The sequence below is a fragment of the Delphinus delphis genome, chromosome 5, assembly GCF_949987515.2.
Source record: "Delphinus delphis chromosome 5, mDelDel1.2, whole genome shotgun sequence".
NCBI lineage: Eukaryota > Metazoa > Chordata > Mammalia > Artiodactyla > Delphinidae > Delphinus > Delphinus delphis.
Window position 1 is genome coordinate 8,110,519 of NC_082687.1, and position 20,888 is coordinate 8,131,406.

At 41.9% G+C, this 20,888-nt stretch overlaps 4 protein-coding genes across 11 annotated transcripts in view; 2 read left to right on the forward strand and 2 right to left on the reverse strand.

Moving 5' to 3' along the window:
• HERC5 (HECT and RLD domain containing E3 ubiquitin protein ligase 5) overlaps positions 1–812 on the forward strand; it is a 40,895-nt gene extending 40,083 nt beyond the window's left edge. For both annotated transcript variants that reach the window (XM_060011978.1, XM_060011979.1), the window contains exon 23: positions 546–812. In XM_060011978.1, the coding sequence (XP_059867961.1) occupies positions 546–751 (206 nt within the window). In that variant the 3' untranslated portion in view covers positions 752–812. The remainder of the gene's footprint in view (positions 1–545) is intronic.
• A 2,507-nt stretch (positions 813–3,319) lies between these two features.
• On the reverse strand, positions 3,320–5,331 carry PIGY (phosphatidylinositol glycan anchor biosynthesis class Y). The gene has a single exon (XM_060011971.1). The coding sequence runs from the start codon at positions 5,329–5,331 to the stop codon at positions 5,116–5,118; it is 216 nt and encodes a 71-aa protein (XP_059867954.1). The 3' UTR covers positions 3,320–5,115.
• Positions 5,332–5,394: 63 nt separating this feature from the next.
• PYURF (PIGY upstream open reading frame) lies at positions 5,395–7,198 on the reverse strand. Its single transcript, XM_060011970.1, has 2 exons — positions 6,895–7,198; positions 5,395–5,536 (listed from the first exon to the last, which is right to left on the reverse strand). Exons 1-2 carry the CDS (start codon positions 7,095–7,097, stop codon positions 5,395–5,397), a joined length of 345 nt encoding a protein of 114 aa, XP_059867953.1. The 5' UTR covers positions 7,098–7,198.
• A 178-nt stretch (positions 7,199–7,376) lies between these two features.
• Positions 7,377–20,888, forward strand: part of HERC3 (HECT and RLD domain containing E3 ubiquitin protein ligase 3) — a 192,953-nt gene continuing 179,441 nt past the window's right edge. For 6 of the 7 annotated variants that reach the window (XR_009519485.2, XM_069540670.1, XM_069540672.1 and 3 more), the window contains exons 1-2: positions 7,377–7,505; positions 10,073–10,267. The gene's annotated coding sequence lies outside the window, so the exon portion shown is untranslated. Of the gene's footprint in view, positions 7,506–10,072; positions 10,268–15,735; positions 15,753–20,888 lie in introns of those variants that run through there. The other variant, XM_060011973.2, reaches the window with a different exon arrangement.

Sequence of the window (20,888 nt, forward strand, 5' to 3'; positions counted from 1 at the left end):
CTAACTCTCCAGTCTTAACGCTTATAGGAAATCTTTGTTCCAGCCGAACAGTCCCCTTGTCTGTACATTCCAGAGCCTACTCTGCACCTCCCACCTCCAGCTTTCTCCTTCCGTTCCTTGAACCTTCACCTGCCTCCTTGTGGCCTCTCTAAACCTTTCCCTCCTTTAAAGGTTCAACTTCATTCCGAACTCTCGGAAGCCTTCCCGGTCATCCCAGCCTGATTCTCTCTCCCTGCTCTGAACCACAGCATTTACACTCAGCAGGTACTTAACTCCATGCCACCTTGTTTGCTGTCTTACACCCTTTTATTTTTCTCTTGCCGTTTGTCTTTTCCTGCTCAAGAATCTGATATTCCCAGCCAGACTGTAAGCTCCTTGAGGGCGGTGACTGTGTCAGACTTTGTGCTAACAGTGGTCCCCAATGCAGTCCAATGTAGGACTCTGCCCAGGGGCCCTCAATTAGTGTCTCTGAACAAACACATTTTTCTCTCTGTAAATTTTGGTCTCTGTGAAGCAGATGACTCATTTTGATTCTTCTTTTGTAGCGTTTCTTACAGGAACGGACAGAATTCAATTAATAGGCTTAAAGAACATGAAAATAACATTTCGCTGTCCTGAAGATTTGAATGAGAAAGATCCCATAAGGGCACAGACGTGTTTCAGTGTCCTCTACCTCCCTAAATACTCTACAATGGAAAGAGTAGAAGAAGCGCTGCAAGTAGCCATCAACAGCAACAGAGGGTTCGGCTGACTGTACCTCTCACGCTTTCCCCCTTTCGGGAAATATTTTCAAAAATAAAGTTAACTCAGAAGTGAACATAAAAGTCTTGCCGACTGTTCAATGTGTTTACCTGCTTTTTTAGAATGGCTGTTTTTGCATGTAAGATGTATTAGTAGTGATACAGATTAGGCTGTTAAAACAAGGTGACCCTGAAACCCAGTGCATCAAGTGAGACGGAAGGGATTTTCTTACCTCATAAACGTCTGGGTGGTGCGTCCAGGGGCTGACGTGGTGGCTCTCCCTCTCACACTGCTCTAGTAAAAGTCACAAATGACTTCTTGTTGCAAATTTCAATGGAAACTTGCCCATTTCCATCTTAAAGGTATTTATTGCATTTGAAACTGTTGACTGCTTTCTCCTCAAAACTCTCATGAACTGCTAGGCTTTCTTTTTTCTTTGCTGCTTCCTCATTTCCTTTGCATGTTTCTCTTACACTCCCTCGACCTAAAGCCTGAAGTGCTAGCGTGGGCGTCTTTTCCCAGTCTGCACGTACTCGTCGTCGCCATGGAGTCAGTTATGACTTCCATGCTGATGGTACCCAGATCTCTCTCTCTCTTTGCCTGACAGGAACTGATAAGAGTCCAGCACTGCAGCCATCGTTCTGCGTGGCCTGTGTCTACCTGCATGCCTCTCAGCTCCTTCATCGCAGCGTGTTCAAGAAGAAGATGGCCATCTTCCTGTACTCAGCTTGGAATGGTACCACCGATCCCTCCTACCGCCATCTTCCTTTCCACCCTCTCCTTCCCTCCCTATGTTAAAAGTATCAGTCAGGTTTTGACAATTCTAATTCTCATCTCCCTCTAAGCCCACTGCCAGTGCTTTAGTTCAGGCTCTCACCATCTCTTCCATCGCTGCGGTTGTCTCTCAACTGGTCTCCTTGTATCTAGACCAACACTGTCCAGTAGAACTTTCCGTGAGGCTAGAAATCTAGATCTGCGCCGTTGAATAAGATGGACCCCTGCTGTAGTTAAGGTTTAGCTGTTGAAGAATTTTGAAGAGAGAAAACTTTTGTTGGTAGTAGCGGCAGAAAAAGTGTAGAACTGTGCTGTCCAGTGTATGGCTATTTAGCTAAAATGAGATTGAAAATTCAAGTGCTGAGTATCTACATGTGACTGGTGGCTAATGTATTGGTGCAGATTTGAGCACATGTCACCCCGGGGGTCCATGACACACGAAACCTCTGCAAGTTTGCATGTGCTTTTTTTTTCCTTTTTCTGGGAAGAAGAGCCATATCAGCTGCATATATCAAAACAATTTTCAAATCAAGCAATAACGTCCGTTCTCATTAACACTGTTATTCTAGTTCCCAAATCCATCCCGACGTGCCTCCTGGTCTCCCCCACAGCCCTGCATACACAGTGTACCCCATTCTTGTCGTTTGTAACCAGCTCAGTTTCCTGAACAGGCTGCAGACTCCTTCCTGTGTTTTCACACATGGTTTTTCTTCTGCCTGGAACCCTCTGCTCACCCCACCTGCACCCCTCCTGCTTCCTCCTGTCTTCAGTTCCACCTCCTCCTCTGTCTGGGTTATTCCCAGTCGTTTCTCAGGATTCGCTGCAGCTGTCAGGCCTGTCTAGTAGATGCCATGAGAGTGAATTAATAAGTTTGTGGAATATGGCTACCTAGCTCAGAATTCCCCAACTACAGTCTTCTTTCAGTTTCCTTCCCAGAGCTTAGCTGCCCGTGGTCCCAGGAGTTAGCTGGAAGTGCCACCTAGTGGCTGGTGCAGAAGATAGCAGTCACTTCCAAATGGAGCGTTCCAGTAAGTGGCACAAAACGCCCGTCCCCTTTCCACACACAGTGAGACTCTACTATGGCTCTTGGCTGTACCATGTAATTTCTTATTTCCTGCCTCACGTAAAACTCCCACCAGGTCTGTGACAACTTCCATGTCACAGATGCAGAGTCTGAAGTTCAAAGAGCCTTCCTTAAAAGCCCACTCTGCAGGAATGGAAGAAAATGAAGAGGGAAAGTAGGTCGTGACCAGTCCTTTCTTGCTCCCTCAGGGTGGAAAACCCCCACTTAGAAGGCTGGTGGGAAGGAGTTTATTCACAAGGTGGCTAAAGATGGTCCCCGACAGTGATGCGGTGAGGACAGTAGGCAAGGTAGTCTTGCTGAGAGGCTCTGGGGAGGCAGGAGGTCCCTGCCACTGTGGAGTCGGCTAATTATTGGGGAGGAAGAGTGGGGAGAAGTCCCAGTTAGTGAAAGAATCAGGCCGTATTTCTCACGGTGGGTTTACACTGCGACAGCTGTAGGTGGTGAGGTCAGTGTCGTGATGTGCGTGGCATTCTGTAACGGGAAGCTGGTGCAGGAATCCCCATAACGGACAGAAAGCGAGGATGATGTGCTTGTGAGGAACTTAGGAAAGGAACGTGAGAAAACTGCTGGAGACTTCCCAAGAAAGTGTGTCGTATCTCAGGGGGCCACTGGAAGCAGCACCATGTGGTAGACAAAATTCAGCAGACCTATATTCCATTCTTGTCCGTGTCTCTAACACTTGACTCCAGCAAGTGACTCGGAACCACTGAACCTTATGCCGAACATACAGATACTGTTTTTCTGGGGTTTTTGGTAACAGCTTTATTGATGTACAAGTCTCATAACATACCATTCAGCCACGTACATTGTACAACTCAATGGACTTAGTATAGTCACAGAATCGTGATCATTGCCAGTCGATTTCAGAACACAGTGCTTGTTTTATCAGCAAAATTCTTTCATTTGCACTGACCATAGTGAGATTTAGGGCAAATTAAAAAGAAAAACAATGCCATTTCAGGAAATGATGCATACCTCTGTTGTCTTCCTTGTTATTTGTATATTGCCATAGAGGAGGTTTTTTTTTGTTTTTTTGGCTGCATTGGGTCTTTATTGCTGCGCACTGGCCTTCTCTAGTTGCAGCGAGCGGGGGCTACTCTTCGTTGCGGTGCGTAGGCGTCTCATTGCGGTGGCTTCTCTTGTGGAGCACGGGCTCTAGGCATGCAGGCTTCAGTAGTTGCAGCACATGGGCTCAGTAGTTGTGGCACGCAGGCCCTAGAGTGGGTGGGCTTCAGTAGTTGTGGCGCACGGGTTTAGTTGCCCCGCGGCATGTGGGATCTTCCCGGACCAGGGCTCGAACCCGTGTCCCCTGCGTTGGCCGGCGGATTCTTAACCACTGTGCCACCAGGGAAGTCCTTGCCATAGTTTTTAAAACATGACTTGTACTACAGTATATACATTGAATTAATGCAACAGGAAACACATCCAACCTCTTGTTTTAATTGTCTTTTGAAGGGGAAGAATCACTATCTAAAGGTTCTGTTAAACTACTTTAAGGTTCTATTAAGAATCAGTTAAGGTTATATTCAGTTCTTAGGTTTCTTAAGGGTAACTACTGAAATATTTATGTTACACTTCTGAAAGAGTTATTGTACTAATCAATCTTGTTGAAAGTTCTGGAAAATCAGGAACTATTAATGTGTAAAATGCTCATGCCCTCAGTAGTGCTATTTAAATAGGTCTCCTGTGGCAGGAAAATAAACTGAAACGTGCCTCAAAACGTAGCCCTCAACTCAGTAGGACATAATCAGCTATTTGCACATCTTTCAACCCCACCTCTACCTCCAGGGGCACATACTTTCCTGGGAAATTATTCTATTTTGGCTATTATGTGTCTCTCTAAAATTCTAAGTTTAAAATTTAGAATATTTTACATTTTCTCTTCCTTAGAATCACACTCTAGTGACCAAAGGGGATAAAAACCCCACAAAACTACAAATTGTTTTATAGGAAATGTCAATATATTATTATTAATGTAAGCATGTGATGCCAAAGAAATGAAGGTAATTTTACAACCTCCGAATTTTGGCAAATACATGGTTTGCATTTTATGACAGTTTTATACCACATTAGTTCAAATGCATTTCTCTACAGCTGCCCCAACAGAGCGCCTCTGGAATTATTTCAGTCATCCTTAACATGTGACTTTACCAGACTCTGAATGTAAAATAAACGTGTAAGATTTCAAATTACTAACTTTTAATTATGAATGGGCTAAGAAATAAAGTCATCAGATGATGGCTGGGGCTATTAATTTCCAATGAGACACTTTGCTGAAATGTTTCTCCTGATACCCCAGGTATACATGAGAACCTTCAAAAAACAAGGGCAGAACCAAAGTACAATCAAGAAGCCTCTGCAGCTTAGGCCTCCCCTAGTCCTAAACCCCCGACAGAAGCCAGGCAAAGCATCTTTCGTGCAAATTCAGTGGGTGTCCAGTATTTCCAGGTAGTTGGGCTTTCAGAGGCAGACACTCAAGCATATCACGAGGATACACCATCTTGGCTCTGGCTGGATTAATTATGCCTGAAGAGTTTAATACCCATCCAGGTCCAAAGGTGGAAGAACACATAGACGGGTATGGTGATCGGCAAGAGCAGACTGTAGAAGCACAGGCTGGCTGTGCTAGTGCAGCCCTGTGGGAAGTTGTCTTCCACGGAGGCCGAGTACAACAGCCCTGCTAACGAGACCAGTGGAATAAGGACAGTCAACGTAGGAAGAGACAGAAACATTCTTCTCCTCCACTTATTACCCGCCAAAAGTTAGTTGTGTGTGTTGTCGTTTTTAAGTATGATCTACTGCTGCTCCATTTCTTCTTGCTTCTTACTTTGACGTGTCATCCTAGCTGCCTGTGGTATCATATTAGGAATCCCATCAATAATTGGATAGGCTATTCCTAACTCTTCGTTAATCAATTCATTTGTCGATGCTTCATATCTGAGGGGGAGAAAGAAAAACAAAATGAATCGTGGAGAACAGAATGCTTGGAAGAGCTTGATGTTCAATAAACAGTAACGTTTATCCAGTTCTTAACATAAGAGTTAATCCCAGAAAAGCAGAATTAGACTGCTTTTCATTCTAAAAGCAGTAATAGATCATCGAACCATTTCTCTTAGAAAATGAATCTCTTAATTGTTCCCATTTTAGTCAGTTTCTCTCATTTTCACTTTAGTCCCAAGCCATGCCTCAGTTTTTAAAAATACCAGTCAGAAAAGATTTGCCCTTTCCATCCAAATCTTCCTTCACTACTTTTTTCAACCCCCAAACAATCCCCCTTCATTTACTACTGGAACAGACCCTACAGGAAATTTCAACTTCTTCATTTTATAGTACATGCTTAATAGAGCAGCCTTATGGATCCATTAAAAGGAAACCACTGAAAACTCGAAACACACAGAAGTGTGAGAGATGAGAGTGCAGAAATGAGGAAACTCCGGAACGCAGCGTTATCTGCAAGTGAGCTGTTTACGCAATTAGCTAAGAGGGAGATCAAATGGTAATTTCAAGGTTTAAGGAAACTGAATGAGTCATATGTTCGTTATGAGAAAAACCCTGAAAGAGAAATTTAAAAAGATGAAGATAAAGATTACTAGCAATCTGCCACCCCAAGACTACCGCTGATGCCATTTCGGTGTTTCCTGGTGTCAGGGTTCCGAGTCAGCAGCCTGACACGGTAGCGTGTTCACCCTAACGACTACGTTAAAGGTTAAGAAGGCCTTTACAAAAGCCATCTAGTCAAGAACTGAAAGCCAAAAAAAGGCGGCACCCCTCGCTTACATGCTTAAGGCCGTACACGGCGTTTTCACAAGACTCTGGAGGCCACAGCATTTTTCATCGCCTTGGCTTAAAAATCGGAACGCCGTGGACTAGTCTTGAGTCCTACGAACTCATAAACCCGGCTCTCCGTGAGAAACCCTTCGCGTCCTTTTAAGAAAATGCGCCATTGCTCAAGCCCCGCCCGCGGGCCTTCCGAACGATTCGACCCGCCCTGGGGTGCCTGGAAATCTGCATTTTAAAAAAAGGGGCCCTGGCGATTCTAAGGCGCGGCCAGGGCAGAACCGACACGCGCTCTGGCCCGCGCCGGCGAGTCGGCGGTTCGGTTTGGGAGGCCTGGGGCTCGGCGCGCCGCCGGCCTCCCGCCTCCCCTCCCCACGCCGCGGGAGACCCCGGGGCCAATGAATGGCAGCCAAGAACATGCCCGGAGTGACCTGCCAGGGCTGCTCGGCGGCAGTCCACCCGCCCCCCTCCCCGCGACGGGAGGCCGCGACGGAAAACCCGCCGCGGGCGAACCTCACCGGAGCGGCTTCTTGGAGAGCGGGCACACCAGGAACTCCAGCAGCGCTGGGTCGAAGGCGCGGGGCGGTTTCCGCGTCCGCTCGCTCTGGTCTGGGGACGGCCGCGACACCGACGCGTGCACACACCTCTGGGCGACCGCGGGCGGCTGTGCGCGTGTCCCCCGCAGCGCTGAGGCGAGCCGGCCGCAAACTGCGCGCGGCATGGCCTGGCAGCCCGCGACCGGGCCACTGCGCGCCCGTGACCACCCGCGCCGCTGCAGGCGCTGCCCGGGAGTCCAGCCCCAGCGGCCAGGCCCCGCCTCCCCGGTGCTCCGGAAACGCTGCCCCCGACAGGTGGAGGCCAGCGCTTTGGTTCCGAGGACCCTCCGGACCCGACTGCTTTTGCTGCGACACCGCTCGGTAGTTGAGAGCGCGGCGTGCAGCTTCTGCGCGTTTGCGTTGCAAACAAAACCGGTGCTTAAGGCGGGGAGGGGGGCAGGGTGTCTTGAGTTTTCACCAGAGCCTATCGCAGGGTTGCCAGGAAGCCAGTGGCCTACTTCAGAGTCACAGTGTTACACTTGGACCTACGTGGTTATCACCAAAATGAGGTTTCAAACACACTGTCCTGTTGGGTATGTTAAAAACATTACTTTGTTTTATGTAAATCTTTACTATACCACAGTTCCTGTAGCATCTTTTGGACTTTTTCTTTTTTTTTTTCTTCTCCTTTCATTTAAAAACATTTAAGGACCTGAAAAGAATGACTAGTCCTCTTTACCTCTAAGATGTGCAGATTCTTACCCTGTGGGACTCATCGTGAACTCTATGGCGTAATAATAATAGCACACCTAATTTGCTTTTATAAATGAGCTTGGAAACAGCAAGGACTCTCAATAACTGCGTCTATTAGTTAAACGAGTGATCCACTCAATGGGTTTTTCGCCCCCCGTTTGCCTCTGACTCTCCAAGAAAATAATGCACGTTTTATCTCTTTATTATAGTGCAGTAAATAAGTGCTAGGGCTCTGGGGTGCGTAGTTTACTAGTTCCACAACTCCAGCAAATGACCTAACTACTCAGTTTCCTTATCTGTGTAATAAGATTAATAATTGTACCTACCTCATGAAATTCCCTCCTGGGGATTAAAATGTGCTAATGCATGCAAAGAGCATTTAGAAAAGTGCCTGGGACAAATTAATGCTCAGTTAATGTTATCTACTTTTATTTTCTCTGTTCTTCCTAGTTCAGTATACTAGGAGATTCTTTGTTAGTCATCATTCTTTTCCCTTTGTTTCGCTAAATATTGAAACTTTTCTCGCGTCGTTGGTCTTTATCATTTCACACTTTGTGTTCCTCGGAGATAGGGATGGGAGTGAGGAATATAGAGGTACAAATACAAGATTATATATTCAAATTTCTCTTGCACTCAGCAGTGTAAAAGTAGAGAAACTTTTATTTTGTTTGTTCACTCTATTAAAAAAAAAAATCCGCTACGTTATTTGATGCTTTTTGTTTACTAATGCTGAAAAGATTTCAGCATAGGCAGTTGTCAGGAATGTAGCCTCAAGAGGGCCTGTTGTAAAGTTCCTACGTTACTTTCACATTATTTCCTACTAGGGCAGTAGTAGGAATTAATTTTTCAGGTGTAGTTAGTTGATACCTAGGGAAGGAGTGAACTGTAGGAAAGGTAAGTTTCAGCGAGGTATGGGGACACAGAGCTGAACTTCTGCTGGCACTGAGTGGGCCCAGGCCAGGCTGTGCAGGCCAGAACCTTGGACCCCTGTGGGTAGGGCCAGACACCCATGCTTAATACAAGCTTCATTAGCTTCATCTCACCTCACCTGGCTGATAGATGAGTATCAACTGGGTTTTCTAACAAGTTATAAATAAATTAGTTTCAGTTTGCATCCACATAGAAGGTTTGAAGCAGATCAGTTTAATTTATATTAGTATTGGGGAAAAATGGAGACTAACAGCAAAATACGGAAAATATCTTCAAATTTATAACACCCCAATCAACATCCAAGTTTTAAGGAACATGTGAGTGTGTGAAGTATTAGTCCAAACCATATAAGCATGAAGTTGCAAAATGTCCCTACACAGCCCTCGCTAATTTAGAAATCTAACTCATTTCTGCATGTAGTGTACGAAGCTGAATGTAGGTGACAGGGTAGAATTGTAAAACCGTTAGTCCTTTCTTGACTGTTGGCAGGGCTGTGATCTTTCCCATCACAGAGCTCTGGGCTCATACCGTATTAGCTCTGTGACCTTGGGAAACTCTCTGCCTCAGTCTTCTCATCGGTAAAATGGTATAATAATAGTACCTACCTTGTTAGAGTTGTTGAAGGGATTAAATCAAATAATACAAGTAAAGCCGTTAGCCTAGGGGCTGGCACAGAGTACACATTGAAAGAATGTTATCAGAGCAGCAAAATTCCTTATTGTGGTGAAGCTGTAGAAAATTCTGATGAAAAAGGAAAGCACGATGTACCACTGGAAACCTTAATTTTAAGTGACATGGAATTTTTGGAGTTTCCAGTGTGGATAATATTGAAACACAACTCTTGGGTTATTATTACACATTAAGTGAGTTAGAAATCTCCAGGTAGAGGGGAGGCTAGAATATATATTTTAATAAAGTCCCATGAATACCAAATTTGGGGCATTGGAATTTGGGAATCTCTGATTCAGAGAGAGAAATTAAAATCACTTTTCCACTAGATGACGTCATCAAATATTTGAACTAACATTTATTCCTGCTTGTACTTTTCTTTCTGTGATTACAAAGATTTGCTTTTATTTTGCCAGTTCTTTCCTTAATTTGATGACATCTATTTTAGGAACAAAAATCACAAAAATTTTATTAATAAAGTTGTGATGAGTTCCTTAAAATCAAGGGTCCAAAGGATAAATGCACAAAAAGTATGAAAAAAATCACAAAAGAGAAAATACAGTTGATCAATAAACACATAAAAATATTCATCCTCCATAGTAAAGTAATGCAAATGTCAAACATCAAAGAAGTTTCCATTTCTCGCCTATAAAAATTGTAAATATTTTAGAAGTGTAATTCTTAATATTTGCCATTCAGTTATTAATTTATTGAATGCCCACTATGTGGCAGGAACTGTCTAGATTAGTCAGAGTTCTCCAGCGAAACAATTAATTGTATGTGTATATGTATATATATCTATATATAGGGTTTATTATGAGGAATTGGCTCACGTGATTATGGAAGCTGAGAAGTCCTAAGATCTACTGTCTGAAGGCTGGAGACCCAGGAAAGCCAGTGGTGAAGTCCAATCTGAATCCCGAAAGGCCTGAGGACCAGAGTGCATGGTGTAAATCCCTGTCCAAGGGCAGGAGAAGACAGATGTCCCAGCTCAAGCAGTCAGGTAGGAGGCAAAAGGCACGAATTTCTCCTTCCTCCACTTCTTTGTTCTATTCAGACTTTCAGTGGATTGGATGATGCCTGTCCACATTGCGGTGAGTTGTTTTACTGAGTCCACTGATTCAAATGCTAATCTCATCTGTCTCTCACAGACATACCCAGAAATAATGTTTAATCTGGGCACCCCTTGGCCCAGTCTAGTTGACACAAAAAGTTAACATCACAGTATCCTAGCGGCTGGAGCTATCCTCTGGACACACCATTATACAGTGTTAACAATAAAAACTCATCACAACAACACCAAAATTGTTATCACATATAATAAGTGAAAAAAAGCAGGACACAAATTTTATGCATGAGTACAATTATTTTTAAAACCAAAACTTAGGAATAGGAAAAAAAAAAAAGAATGAAAACCAAGTATTGCACAATTTCTCCATCACTTACGGCTGGGTAACAAAGTGAGTCACCATGTGAGAGGTTCTGATTCCAGAGGATCTGAAATGTTATCTTTTTTTTAAAAAATAAATTTATTTATTTATTTATTTTTGGCTGCATTGGGTCTTCGTTGCTGCGTGAGGGCTTTCTCTAGTTGTGGCGAGCGGGGACTACTCTTCGTTGCAGTGCGTGGGCTTCTCATTGTGGTGGCCTCTCTTCTTGCGGAGCATGCGCTCTCGGCATGCGGGCTTTAGTAGTTGCAGCACGCGGGCTCAGTAGTTGTGTTGCACAGGCTTAGTTGCTCCTCGGCATGTGGGATCTTCCCGGACCAGGGCTTGAACCCATGTCCCCTATGTTGGCAGGCAGATTCTTAACCACTGCACCACCAGGGAAGTCCCTGAAATGTTATCTTTGATACACATAATAAAAGTAAAGAAATGGACATGCAGTTTTTAATAATGGATACTTTGTTTCTTTCCATGTCCACTAAATAGATGTGTCCATTTAAAAAGTATTAGTTTGAAGGGATGATGTTTTGTCATACTGCCCCAGGCATCAATGTCACTGGCTAGCCCTGCTGTACAGTGTGAGCTGTGGAGCTCTCTTTCCTTCTCATCAACCCTGCTTGGTCTAGGGCACCAGCACATCTCCCCTGTGGTATCCCAGTAGCCTCCAGCCTGACCTTCCTGCCTCCAGACTCATCCCTTCCATTCATTCCCCCCTATTGTTTTCCAGTGTGATTTTTCTGAAAATCAAATCTGCTCAGACTGTTCCTTGGCCTAAAGTCAATATAGCAGTCATCCCCTTAGGCTCGGGAGATCCGTTCCAAGAACGCAGTGGAGGCCTGAGCCACTGCATAGTACCGAATCCTATATACACTATGCTTTTTCCTATACATCATGCCTATGATAAAGTTTAATGTACAAATTAAGGCACAGTAAGAGATTAATAATAATAATAAAATAGAATAATTTTTGCAATGTACTGTAATAAAAGTTATCTAAATGTGGCCTCTCAAAAAAAGAAACCAAGTATTGGTTGTCTTTAGGTGGTTGGAATATTACTGACTTGTTCTTTAATTGTTTCTCTCTTTTAAATGTTTTCTTTAATAAAATAGTTTTAAAATATAAATATTACTGGTTAATATTTGAGGTTAATCATCGATAGATGTGTATTTTATTTCAAAACTATTGATTCAGTATATTTATTGAGCACTTCCTATGTTCTCAATAGGAGGTAAAAAGAAAGGTATAAAAGTGTAAAAGATATGATCCTGATTTTCAAGAAGTTAATAATCTTTCTCTTTTTTTTTGCTGTACGCGGGCCTCTCACTGTTGTGGCCTCTCCCGTTGCGGAGCACAGGCTCCGGACGTGCAGGCTCAGCAGCCATGGCTCACGGGCCCCGCCGCTCCGCAGCATGTGGGATCTTCCCGGACCGGGGCACGAACCCAAGTCCCCTGCATCGGCAGGCGGACTCTCAATCACTGCACCACCAGGGAAGCCCCAAAGTTCATAATCTTAAATGGAGTAAACAGCCTAGGATAACGTTAACTAAAAATCCTGGTTTATATATGATGCATTTTTTGTGTATTTATTCAACATTTGTTGAATTTATATTGTACATCGGGTACACAAAGGAGGGAGTGATACCTGTGCCTGATGGAAGGGTTGGGGGAGTATCAGTAAGTATGGGTCATGTAGCACTGTCAAATTATTTACTTAGGTCTCAGGAGACACTCGTTTAATCCCCTTTTATAAGCTCTTTTAATCCATGAAAACAAATTTAAATTTTGCAATGAGGATATAGAAGGTTGCTGGCAGAGATGATGAGCCATCTTTCAAATCTGATTACAAAAATGGCCAGGTTTGGAAAATTCCCTGGTGGTCCATTGGTTAGGACTCTGTGCTTCCAGTGCAGGGGGCACGGGTTCGATCCCTGGTCAGGGAACTAGGATCCTCCTGCAAGCCATGCAGTGCGGCCGAAAAAAAAAAGGCCAGGTTTGATCTTCAGCTTAAAAATTCAGCATAATTAGGATGTGAACATACGGAATGAGGAATAGTATTTCTTTTTTTTAAATTAATTTTTATTGGAGTATAGTTGCTTTACAATGTTGTGTTAGTTTCTGCCGTACAGCAAAGTGAATCAGCTATACATATACAAATATCCCATCTTTTTTGGATTTCCTTCCCATTTAGTTCACCACAGAGCACTGAGTAGAGTTCCCTGTGCTATACAGTATGTTATCATTAGTTATCTATTTTATACATGGTATCAATAGTGTATATATGTCACTCCCAATCTCCCAATTCATCCCACCCCCCCTTCCCCCTCGGTATCCATATGTTTGTTCTCCGTGTCTGTGTCTCTATTTCTGCTTTGCAAATAAGACCATCTATACCATTTTTCTAGATTCCACATATATGTGTTAATATACGATATTTGTTTTTCTCTTTCTGACTTCACTCTGTATGACAGTCTCTAGGTCCATCCAAGTTTCTACAAATGATCCAATTTCATTCCTTTTTATGGCTGAGTAATATTCCATTGTATATATGTACTACATCTTTATCCAAGGAACAGTATTTCTTGAAGAGACTCATCACCACTGTTTTGTTCTTTAAAATGTTCTATTTATACATATTTCAAAAATAAGAAATCATTAAAACTATGTGTATCAGAAAGGAAGTGTCCAGATAAGCAGCTCCCCATAATATTAACTTGTCTATGTAGAATAAAGGAAATCAAGGAGAAATGGCAGGAAGTTCTTTCCAACTTGGCTTTCAATAGGAATGGTAGCTGGCTACTTTGGCCCTCTCAACCGCCATTTCACCCGCCTATATGTGTGGAGAAGTTGGAAAGCTGAAAGTACATTTTCCAGACTCTCTTGCAGCTAGGGTTGTAGATATGCAGTAAGTTCTGCACACACATGAGATTTGAAAGGGAGACAGAAACAAGCTTCCTGCAGCAGGGAGAGCTGAGAAGCAGGCTCTGACAGACACAAGATTTGCATGGGTTGGATCTATGTTGCCCTCTGGACACATCTTCTCGAATATGAGGCAGCTGTGGCAGCAGCAGCAGTGGTAGCAGCAGTAGCTTCCTGCCCAGTGGATCACAGCTATGAGGGTATGACCTTCACACCAAAACTCCAGAGCAAGGCCCCTATTTCTGCTGTTCCAACTCTTCCAATGAATTTATAAGCATGTACTTCCCTATATGAAATTCCTTTATACTGGAAATACCTAAAATAATTTATTTTTCCTATCCTGAACCCTGAGTGATAAATTATCCTAGAGTGTTGATGAGAATAAAATATAAAAATATATGTAAATCACTTAGAATAGTACCTGACAGATCGTACTCAATACGTGCTAGTTATTTAAATTTTTATTAGGGAGATGAGTTCAGGCTGAAAATAACAATCTAGGCCCAAGGTTGAAAACTATGGTTCAAAGGCCAAATCGAGCCCACCACCTGTTTTCATAAATAAAGTTTTATTGGAACACAGCCGCTATCATTTGTTTACATGCTGTCTGTGGCTGCTGTTATTCTTCAAGGTCCCAGTTGCAACAGAAACTGAATAGACCACAAAGCCTACACTATTTACTATCTGACCCTTTACAGAAAAGATTTGCTTACCTCTGACCTGAACTATCAAAAAGAATGAGTAATACAAGGACTGGAGGGCATTCATGAAAACAGTCATCCCCTTGACACAGAGTTGTCATTTTTGGGGAAAATAGTTTGGGAAGTTTTCTTTCTGCAAGGGTTCAAGGTAGAGCATTGAGGCGCGGGGGAAGATACTTATTATACGTGCAAAACTCTGACTTTATCAGTAAAATTGGAGGGATAAAAGGAGGCAAAAGCGATGTCACCTGAGGCCTCAGCAAGTAACTTGGTAGCGTTCACAGTACGACCCCTGCCATTTCCCAAGGGTTTCCTCTGGATCGTGCAGCCCAGCTTGGAAAGTGACCACGTGAGAAGCAGCGTAATAAAAGTCTATGTTACCTCTTTCACACCCAGCCGGTTGTGAGTTCTTACAGTTCGTTTCTTCATAAATACTCTGGCATTCACCCACTTTGATCTTCATAGTCACCGTTCTAATATAGGCCTCAGTAAATTTAAAACTGTGGTTAACTGAATATAGTCCTAAATTCCTTGTTTTTAAATTCTTTCTCATTTAAAATTCCAATTTGGAAAGTTTCTCCTTTTCTTTCTCATTGGCGACTTTGCCAAAAATTTCACAGAAAGAAAAATGATTTATGCTTGATTTATATTTATTATTTTTCGAAAGGCTCATTAACACATCATAGCCACCCAAAGTCCATAGCTTACCTTAGGGTTCACTCTTGGTGGTGTACAGTCTATGGATTTGGACAAAGGTATAATGGCATGTAACCACCATTATGGTATCATATGGAGTATTTTTACTGCCCTAAAGTTCCTCTATGCTCCACCTACTTTTATGTTTGATTTTAAAGTTCTATGTGTTTTCAGTTTTAACTAAGTTTCTTAGCTTTTATCTCTTTTCTTTTTTTACTCCTCTTCTCTCTCTTTCTACATCCTCCCGCCTCCCTCCCCCTCCCCACACTTCTTTCTTCCTCACTTCCTTCCTGCTGCTGGATAAATGTGATCCGTATAATCTAACAGTGCTTTTCAAACTTGAATGTGCGTATGAGTCACATGGGAATGGGAATCTTGTTAAAATGCAAATTCTAATTCAGTATGACTGAGATCATACTGAACAGGCAGCTTGTAATCCATTTCTTAAAAGCTTCCAGGTGATGCTGCTGAGTTTCAGACCACACTTTGAGTAGCAAGACTCTAGAGCAGTGATTCTCAAACAGATGATTTTGGCCTCCAGGGGACACTTGGCAATGTTGTGGAGACATCTTTGACTGTTACAGCTGGGGTTGTGCTACTGGGTGGAGGCCAGGGATGCTGCTAAACATCTTGCTGTGCACAGGACAGCCCTCAGAACAAAGAACGATCTTGCCCCAGAGGTCAACAGTGCCAAGGCTGAGAACCCTGCTCTAGAACGATCTTAAAATTTGTAAGTACCCGATGTGTATCTTCTATGACTCTAACAGGTGTTTTTGAATTTTGGGGTCGGGGAGTTGGTGGGATAAAGCTTTCCAGGTTGCTCCCAGTGAGGCCTGGTAGGTTCCCTCTTCTTAGCCAGATCCTGTGACTGAAAGGATTTCTTACATAATATCAGGAAGAATTTTTTCTTTCAAAAGTCTACTAGCCCGGGCTTCCCTGGTGGCACAGTGGTTGAGAGTCCGCCTGCCGATGCGGGGGACATGGGTTCGTGCCCTGGTCTGGGAAGATCCCACATGCCGCGGAGCGGCTGGGCCCGTGAGCCATGGCTGCTGAGCCTGCGCGTCCGGAGCCTGTGCTCTGCAACGGGAGAGGCCACAACAGTGAGAGGCCCGCGTACTGCAAAAAAAAAAAAAAAAAATGTAGTCACAAAACTTAACAAGTAAAAGCCTTTGCTTAAAATATAATTTCCAAATTCCTGAATGCGACCGCTTTAGGGGAATTTTCGGCTTTAATCCTCCTGGTGGTCTCTGAATTTTTATGTATATAATCTATATAGTCATTACATAATTACTATATGTATATTAAATTAATAGATTAATTTTTAGAGCAATTTCAGGTTCACAGCCAACCTAAGTGGTAAGGACAGAGTTCCTGTATATCCCCTCCTCCACAAACACACTCAAACTCCTCCGCCATCAATATCCCCCCCCAGAGTAGTACAATTGTTGGAATCAGTGAACCTACACTGACACATAATTTTCACCCCAAATCCACAGTTTGTATTAGGATTCACTGTTTGTGTGGTACATTTGATAGGTTTGGACAAATGTATAATGAGAAGTGTCTACCATTATATATAGTATCATACAAAGTATTTTCACTGCCCTGAAGATCACCTGTGTTTCACTTGCTTATCCCTGCCCCAAACCCCTGGCAACCACTGATTTTTATTTTAACGTCTCCACAGTTTGTCTTTTCCTGAATGTCACATAGCTGGAATCATACTGTATGTAGCCTTTTCAGATCGGCTTCTTTCACTTGGCAATATGCACTTAAGGTTCCGTTTTCATGAGCTGATAACTCATTTCTTTTTCCTGTTGAGTCATACTTCATTGTCTGGATGTACCACGGTTTGTTTATTCAGTCACCTATTGAAGATCATCTTGGTTGCTTCCAAGTTTTGGCAGTTATGAATAAAGCTGCTATAAACATTCTTGTGCAAGTTTTCTATGTGGACATAAGTTTTTAACTCATTTGGGTAAATACCAAGGAATGTGATTGCTGGATCATATGGTAAGAGTATATTTAGTTTTGTAAGAAACAGCCACACTGTCTTCCAAAGTGGCTGCACCACTTTGCGTTCCCACCAGCAATGAATGAGTGTTCCCATTTTTTTACATCCTTGTCAACATCTGGTGTTGTTGATGGTTTTGATTTTTGCCATTCTTATAGGTGTATAGTGGTATCTCATTATTTTAATTTGCAACTCCCTAGTGATGAATGAAATTGAGCATCTTTTCATATGCCTTTTTGCCATCTGTATATCACCTTCGGTGAGGTATCGATTCAGATCTTTTGCTCAGTTTTTAAATTGGGTTGTTCATTTTCTTGTTGAGCTCTAAGAGTCCTTTTAACATTTTATAATAGATAACAGTCCTCTATCAGATATGTCTTTTGTAAATAGTTCCTCCCAGTCTGTGGCTCATCTTCTCATTCTTTTCATATGTATTTTTTTATATGGGAGTAAATAAAAGTTCAAAATCCTGAGACAGATATAAATTAGAAATATTTTTTCTTTGAAGACCTTTAATTTTTATTCAAAATAATCTTCAGTATCCAACATCTATTTCCTGTACTCGTGCCCTAATTTTCTTTTTGCAGAGTTTCTCTCCTTCATTGTTAAACTCTATCAAAGATGTGAGCAGAGATTTTTGCCCACTTGTCACCCTGATTTATGAGAAGCAAACAGAAAAGAGGTGCACCCAAGGTCAAGCGCTGTCATCTTGACTGAGCCACTATTTCTGTCAAGATAATTGATGCAGTGATGACCTTCAATTACAACTTAAACTTTCTCATTTGGCATATTGAAAGTGAATCCCCACCAATCTCTTACAGAGATTGATATTGCAAAGCAGAAGAAATGCAAATTTTTCTCATGTCATAGTGTAAGATATAAAGATAGCAGAACATCCCCTTCTCAGTTCCATTCCCTTGTTATAATTGACACAAATCATCTTACGGGAATGGAATGACCTACTTCAATGTACCTCGCTTTGTATGTGATAGTTCAACAAGTTAGATATTCACAGATGCAGACAAATGCCAAGAACTCACAACCCCACTTCCATAGGACTGTGCAGTTTCCTGGCACAATGGCTTATGCTGCCCTCAAGGAACTGGCCCCTGCCTCTCTCTAGCATCTTTTCTCACTGTGGCCACGCCCCATCTTGGATTCAGCTGTTCTGAATTATTTGCTGTCTCACTAATACTCTAGGCTGTATTATAGCTTCATGTCCTTTGCTCATGTCCCAAATACTCTTCCCTCTATTTGTCCATCTAAACCACTATCCATCTTTTAAGACCCAATTTTAATACAACCTCTCTTGCGAAGATTGTTCTAACCCTCTTCTTTTCTTGGCTCCCTGGGAATTGGCCAATCCCAGTGTACCATGGTGGATTACACACACACACACACACACACACACACACACACACAGAGACACACACACGCCACTTATACTACTTCACTGCAATCATTCACTTATACGTCTGTCTCCCCTGCTGATCCGTAAGATCCTTTAGGTCACATGCCGTGTATATTTTTTTCTTTATCCCTGCATCTAGCACAGTCACTGGCATATAGCAGGTTTTAAATCAGTGTTCGTAAAATGAATGTAACATGTCCAGTACCAAATGTTTTGTTGTTCCTCTTAACTTGCCAGCAGAAAAAATTATTGTGCAGTCATAAAACATGCCAGGAAGATTGCTACCAGCAAAAAGCACAGCATAATTTTTTCTTTTTCAATTTACAGAAATTCTAAACACATAACATAAAAGACTCTTTGCCAGTTTTTTATAATTTTGAGCAACATAAGTTAGGGTGGTCGTACTAGAAGGAGTACTGTATGATACCTGTCTTCTAAATTCTTTTTTGTTTGAGGTTATATGTATATTTTAAACTTACATAAAAGTTACAAAAACAGAACAAAGAATTCTTAATACTCTCATCTAGATTTCCTAATTTAATATGTTTCAATAGCTACATTTAAAAAAACTGAGAGTAACTTGCAGACCTAAGGCTTAAACACTTCAAAACAAAAACAAAACAAAAGACATTATCTTATATCACCACGGTGTAATTATCAAAACCAGGAAATTAGTATTGATATAATATTATTGTATAATGTATGGATTTCATACCATTTTTGCCAGTTGTTCCATTATAGCAAAAGAAAAAACATTTCTGTTCCAGGATCCAGTCGAGGATCAAACATTGCTTTTAGTTGTCATGTCTCATTTCTCTCTCTTTTAATATGAAGTATTTTCTTGGTTCTTTTTTTTTTTTTGTCTTTCATGATCTTGACATTTTGAATCATTCAGACCAGTTCATTCACAGCAAGTCTATTCCTCGATTTGACTTGTCTAATATTTCCTCATGATTAGATTCAGGTTATACATTTTGCCGGGGATACCACAGAGTGTTATTGTGTCCTTCTCAGTGCGTCAACCAAGAAGCATTACCGGTGATGCTAACTCTAAGCATTATTAAGGTGGTGTCTGCAAGTTGTGTCTGCTGTAAATAACTGTTTTTCACTACATAATTAATAAGTATTGTATAAGGATGAGATTATATTTAAGGCTAAATAAAAGAGAACGCAATTTTTCCCAAGTGATCTAATGGGAAATTATTTAGCTCTGTTATTTGACTTCCCTAGAGATTACATGTAAAAACTAGAAGACTATTTAAAGTGGCAATCTTCTGACACTTTTAGTGCTTTAGCAAAATTATTTATGGAAACAAGATGTAGCTCGGATTTCTGCAGGGCTGAATATTAAAGCCTTAAGTAAACGGGAGTTCTGCATTCAGCAGCTCCTCAAGGGGATGAAGCTTGAATAGCAGCAGAACTGTTGTTTCTATATTGCTGTATGCATTTTTCTCACTGTTGGATCACCTTTTAAAAACCTCTGACAGGAAGATAATGTCCTAGGCTATGAGTCATAATTTACAATCAAAAGAACAGATTTATGTTGGTGTCAGAGCGGTAAGTCCTAACTTTCAGTCTCTTTGTTCAACCCACATATTCTTTGAGAGAGAACTCTGCTGAAACTGTACAGGTAATTTGATCCATTTATTCTTTAAATGTTTACTTGTTTTCCAGAGTTATAAATCTAGCACAATAAATAGAATGCTTTCAAACGGTTCATATATATATATATATAAATTTTATATATATATATATATATATATATATATATGACTTCAAGTCTTAATGTTGAATAAAATTGGTGAAAGTAGGCATCCTTGTCTTAATCCTGATCTTAAAGGAAAAGCTTTCAGGTTTTCACCATTAAGTATGACGCTAGCTGTGGACTTGTCATATATGGACTTATTATTGACTTGGCCAAAAAGTTCGTTCGGGTTTTTCCATAACATCTTACAGAAAACCCTGAATGAACTTTTTGGCCAGCCCAATATGTTGAAGTACTACATTTCTTCTATGCCAAATTTGTTGAGAGTTTTTTTTTTAATCATGAAAGGATGTTGAATTTTTTTTTTAAATGAACAACTCAATTTTATTTATTTATTTTTGCTGTGTTGGGTCTTCGTTTCTGTGCGAGGGCTTTCTCTAGTTGTGGCAAGTGGGGGCCACTCTTCATCACGGTGCGTGGGCCTCTCACTATCGCGGCCTCTCTTGCTGCGGAGCACAGGCTTCAGACGCGCAGGCTCAGTAGTTGTGGCTCACGGGCCTAGTTGCTCTGTGGCAAGTGGGATCCTCCCAGACCAGGGCTCGAACCCATGTCCCCTGCGTTAGCAGGCAGATTCTCAACCACTGTGCCACCAGGGAAGCCCCAAGGATGTTGAAGTTTGTCAAATGCTTTTTCTTCATCTCTTGAGATGATCATATGATTTTTATCCTTCATTCTA

Bases quoted from the DNA above. Each gene is read 5' to 3' on its own strand.
- PYURF (XM_060011970.1), bottom strand. From the start codon at position 7,097: ATGCCGCGCGCAGTTTGCGGCCGGCTCGCCTCAGCGCTGCGGGGGACA. The intron at 5,537-6,894 runs GTGAGGTTCGCC...TCTCCCCCTCAG, and splicing joins CTCTCCAAGAAGCCGCTCCG to ATATGAAGCATCGACAAATG.
- PIGY (XM_060011971.1), bottom strand. From the start codon at position 5,331: ATGTTTCTGTCTCTTCCTACGTTGACTGTCCTTATTCCACTGGTCTCG.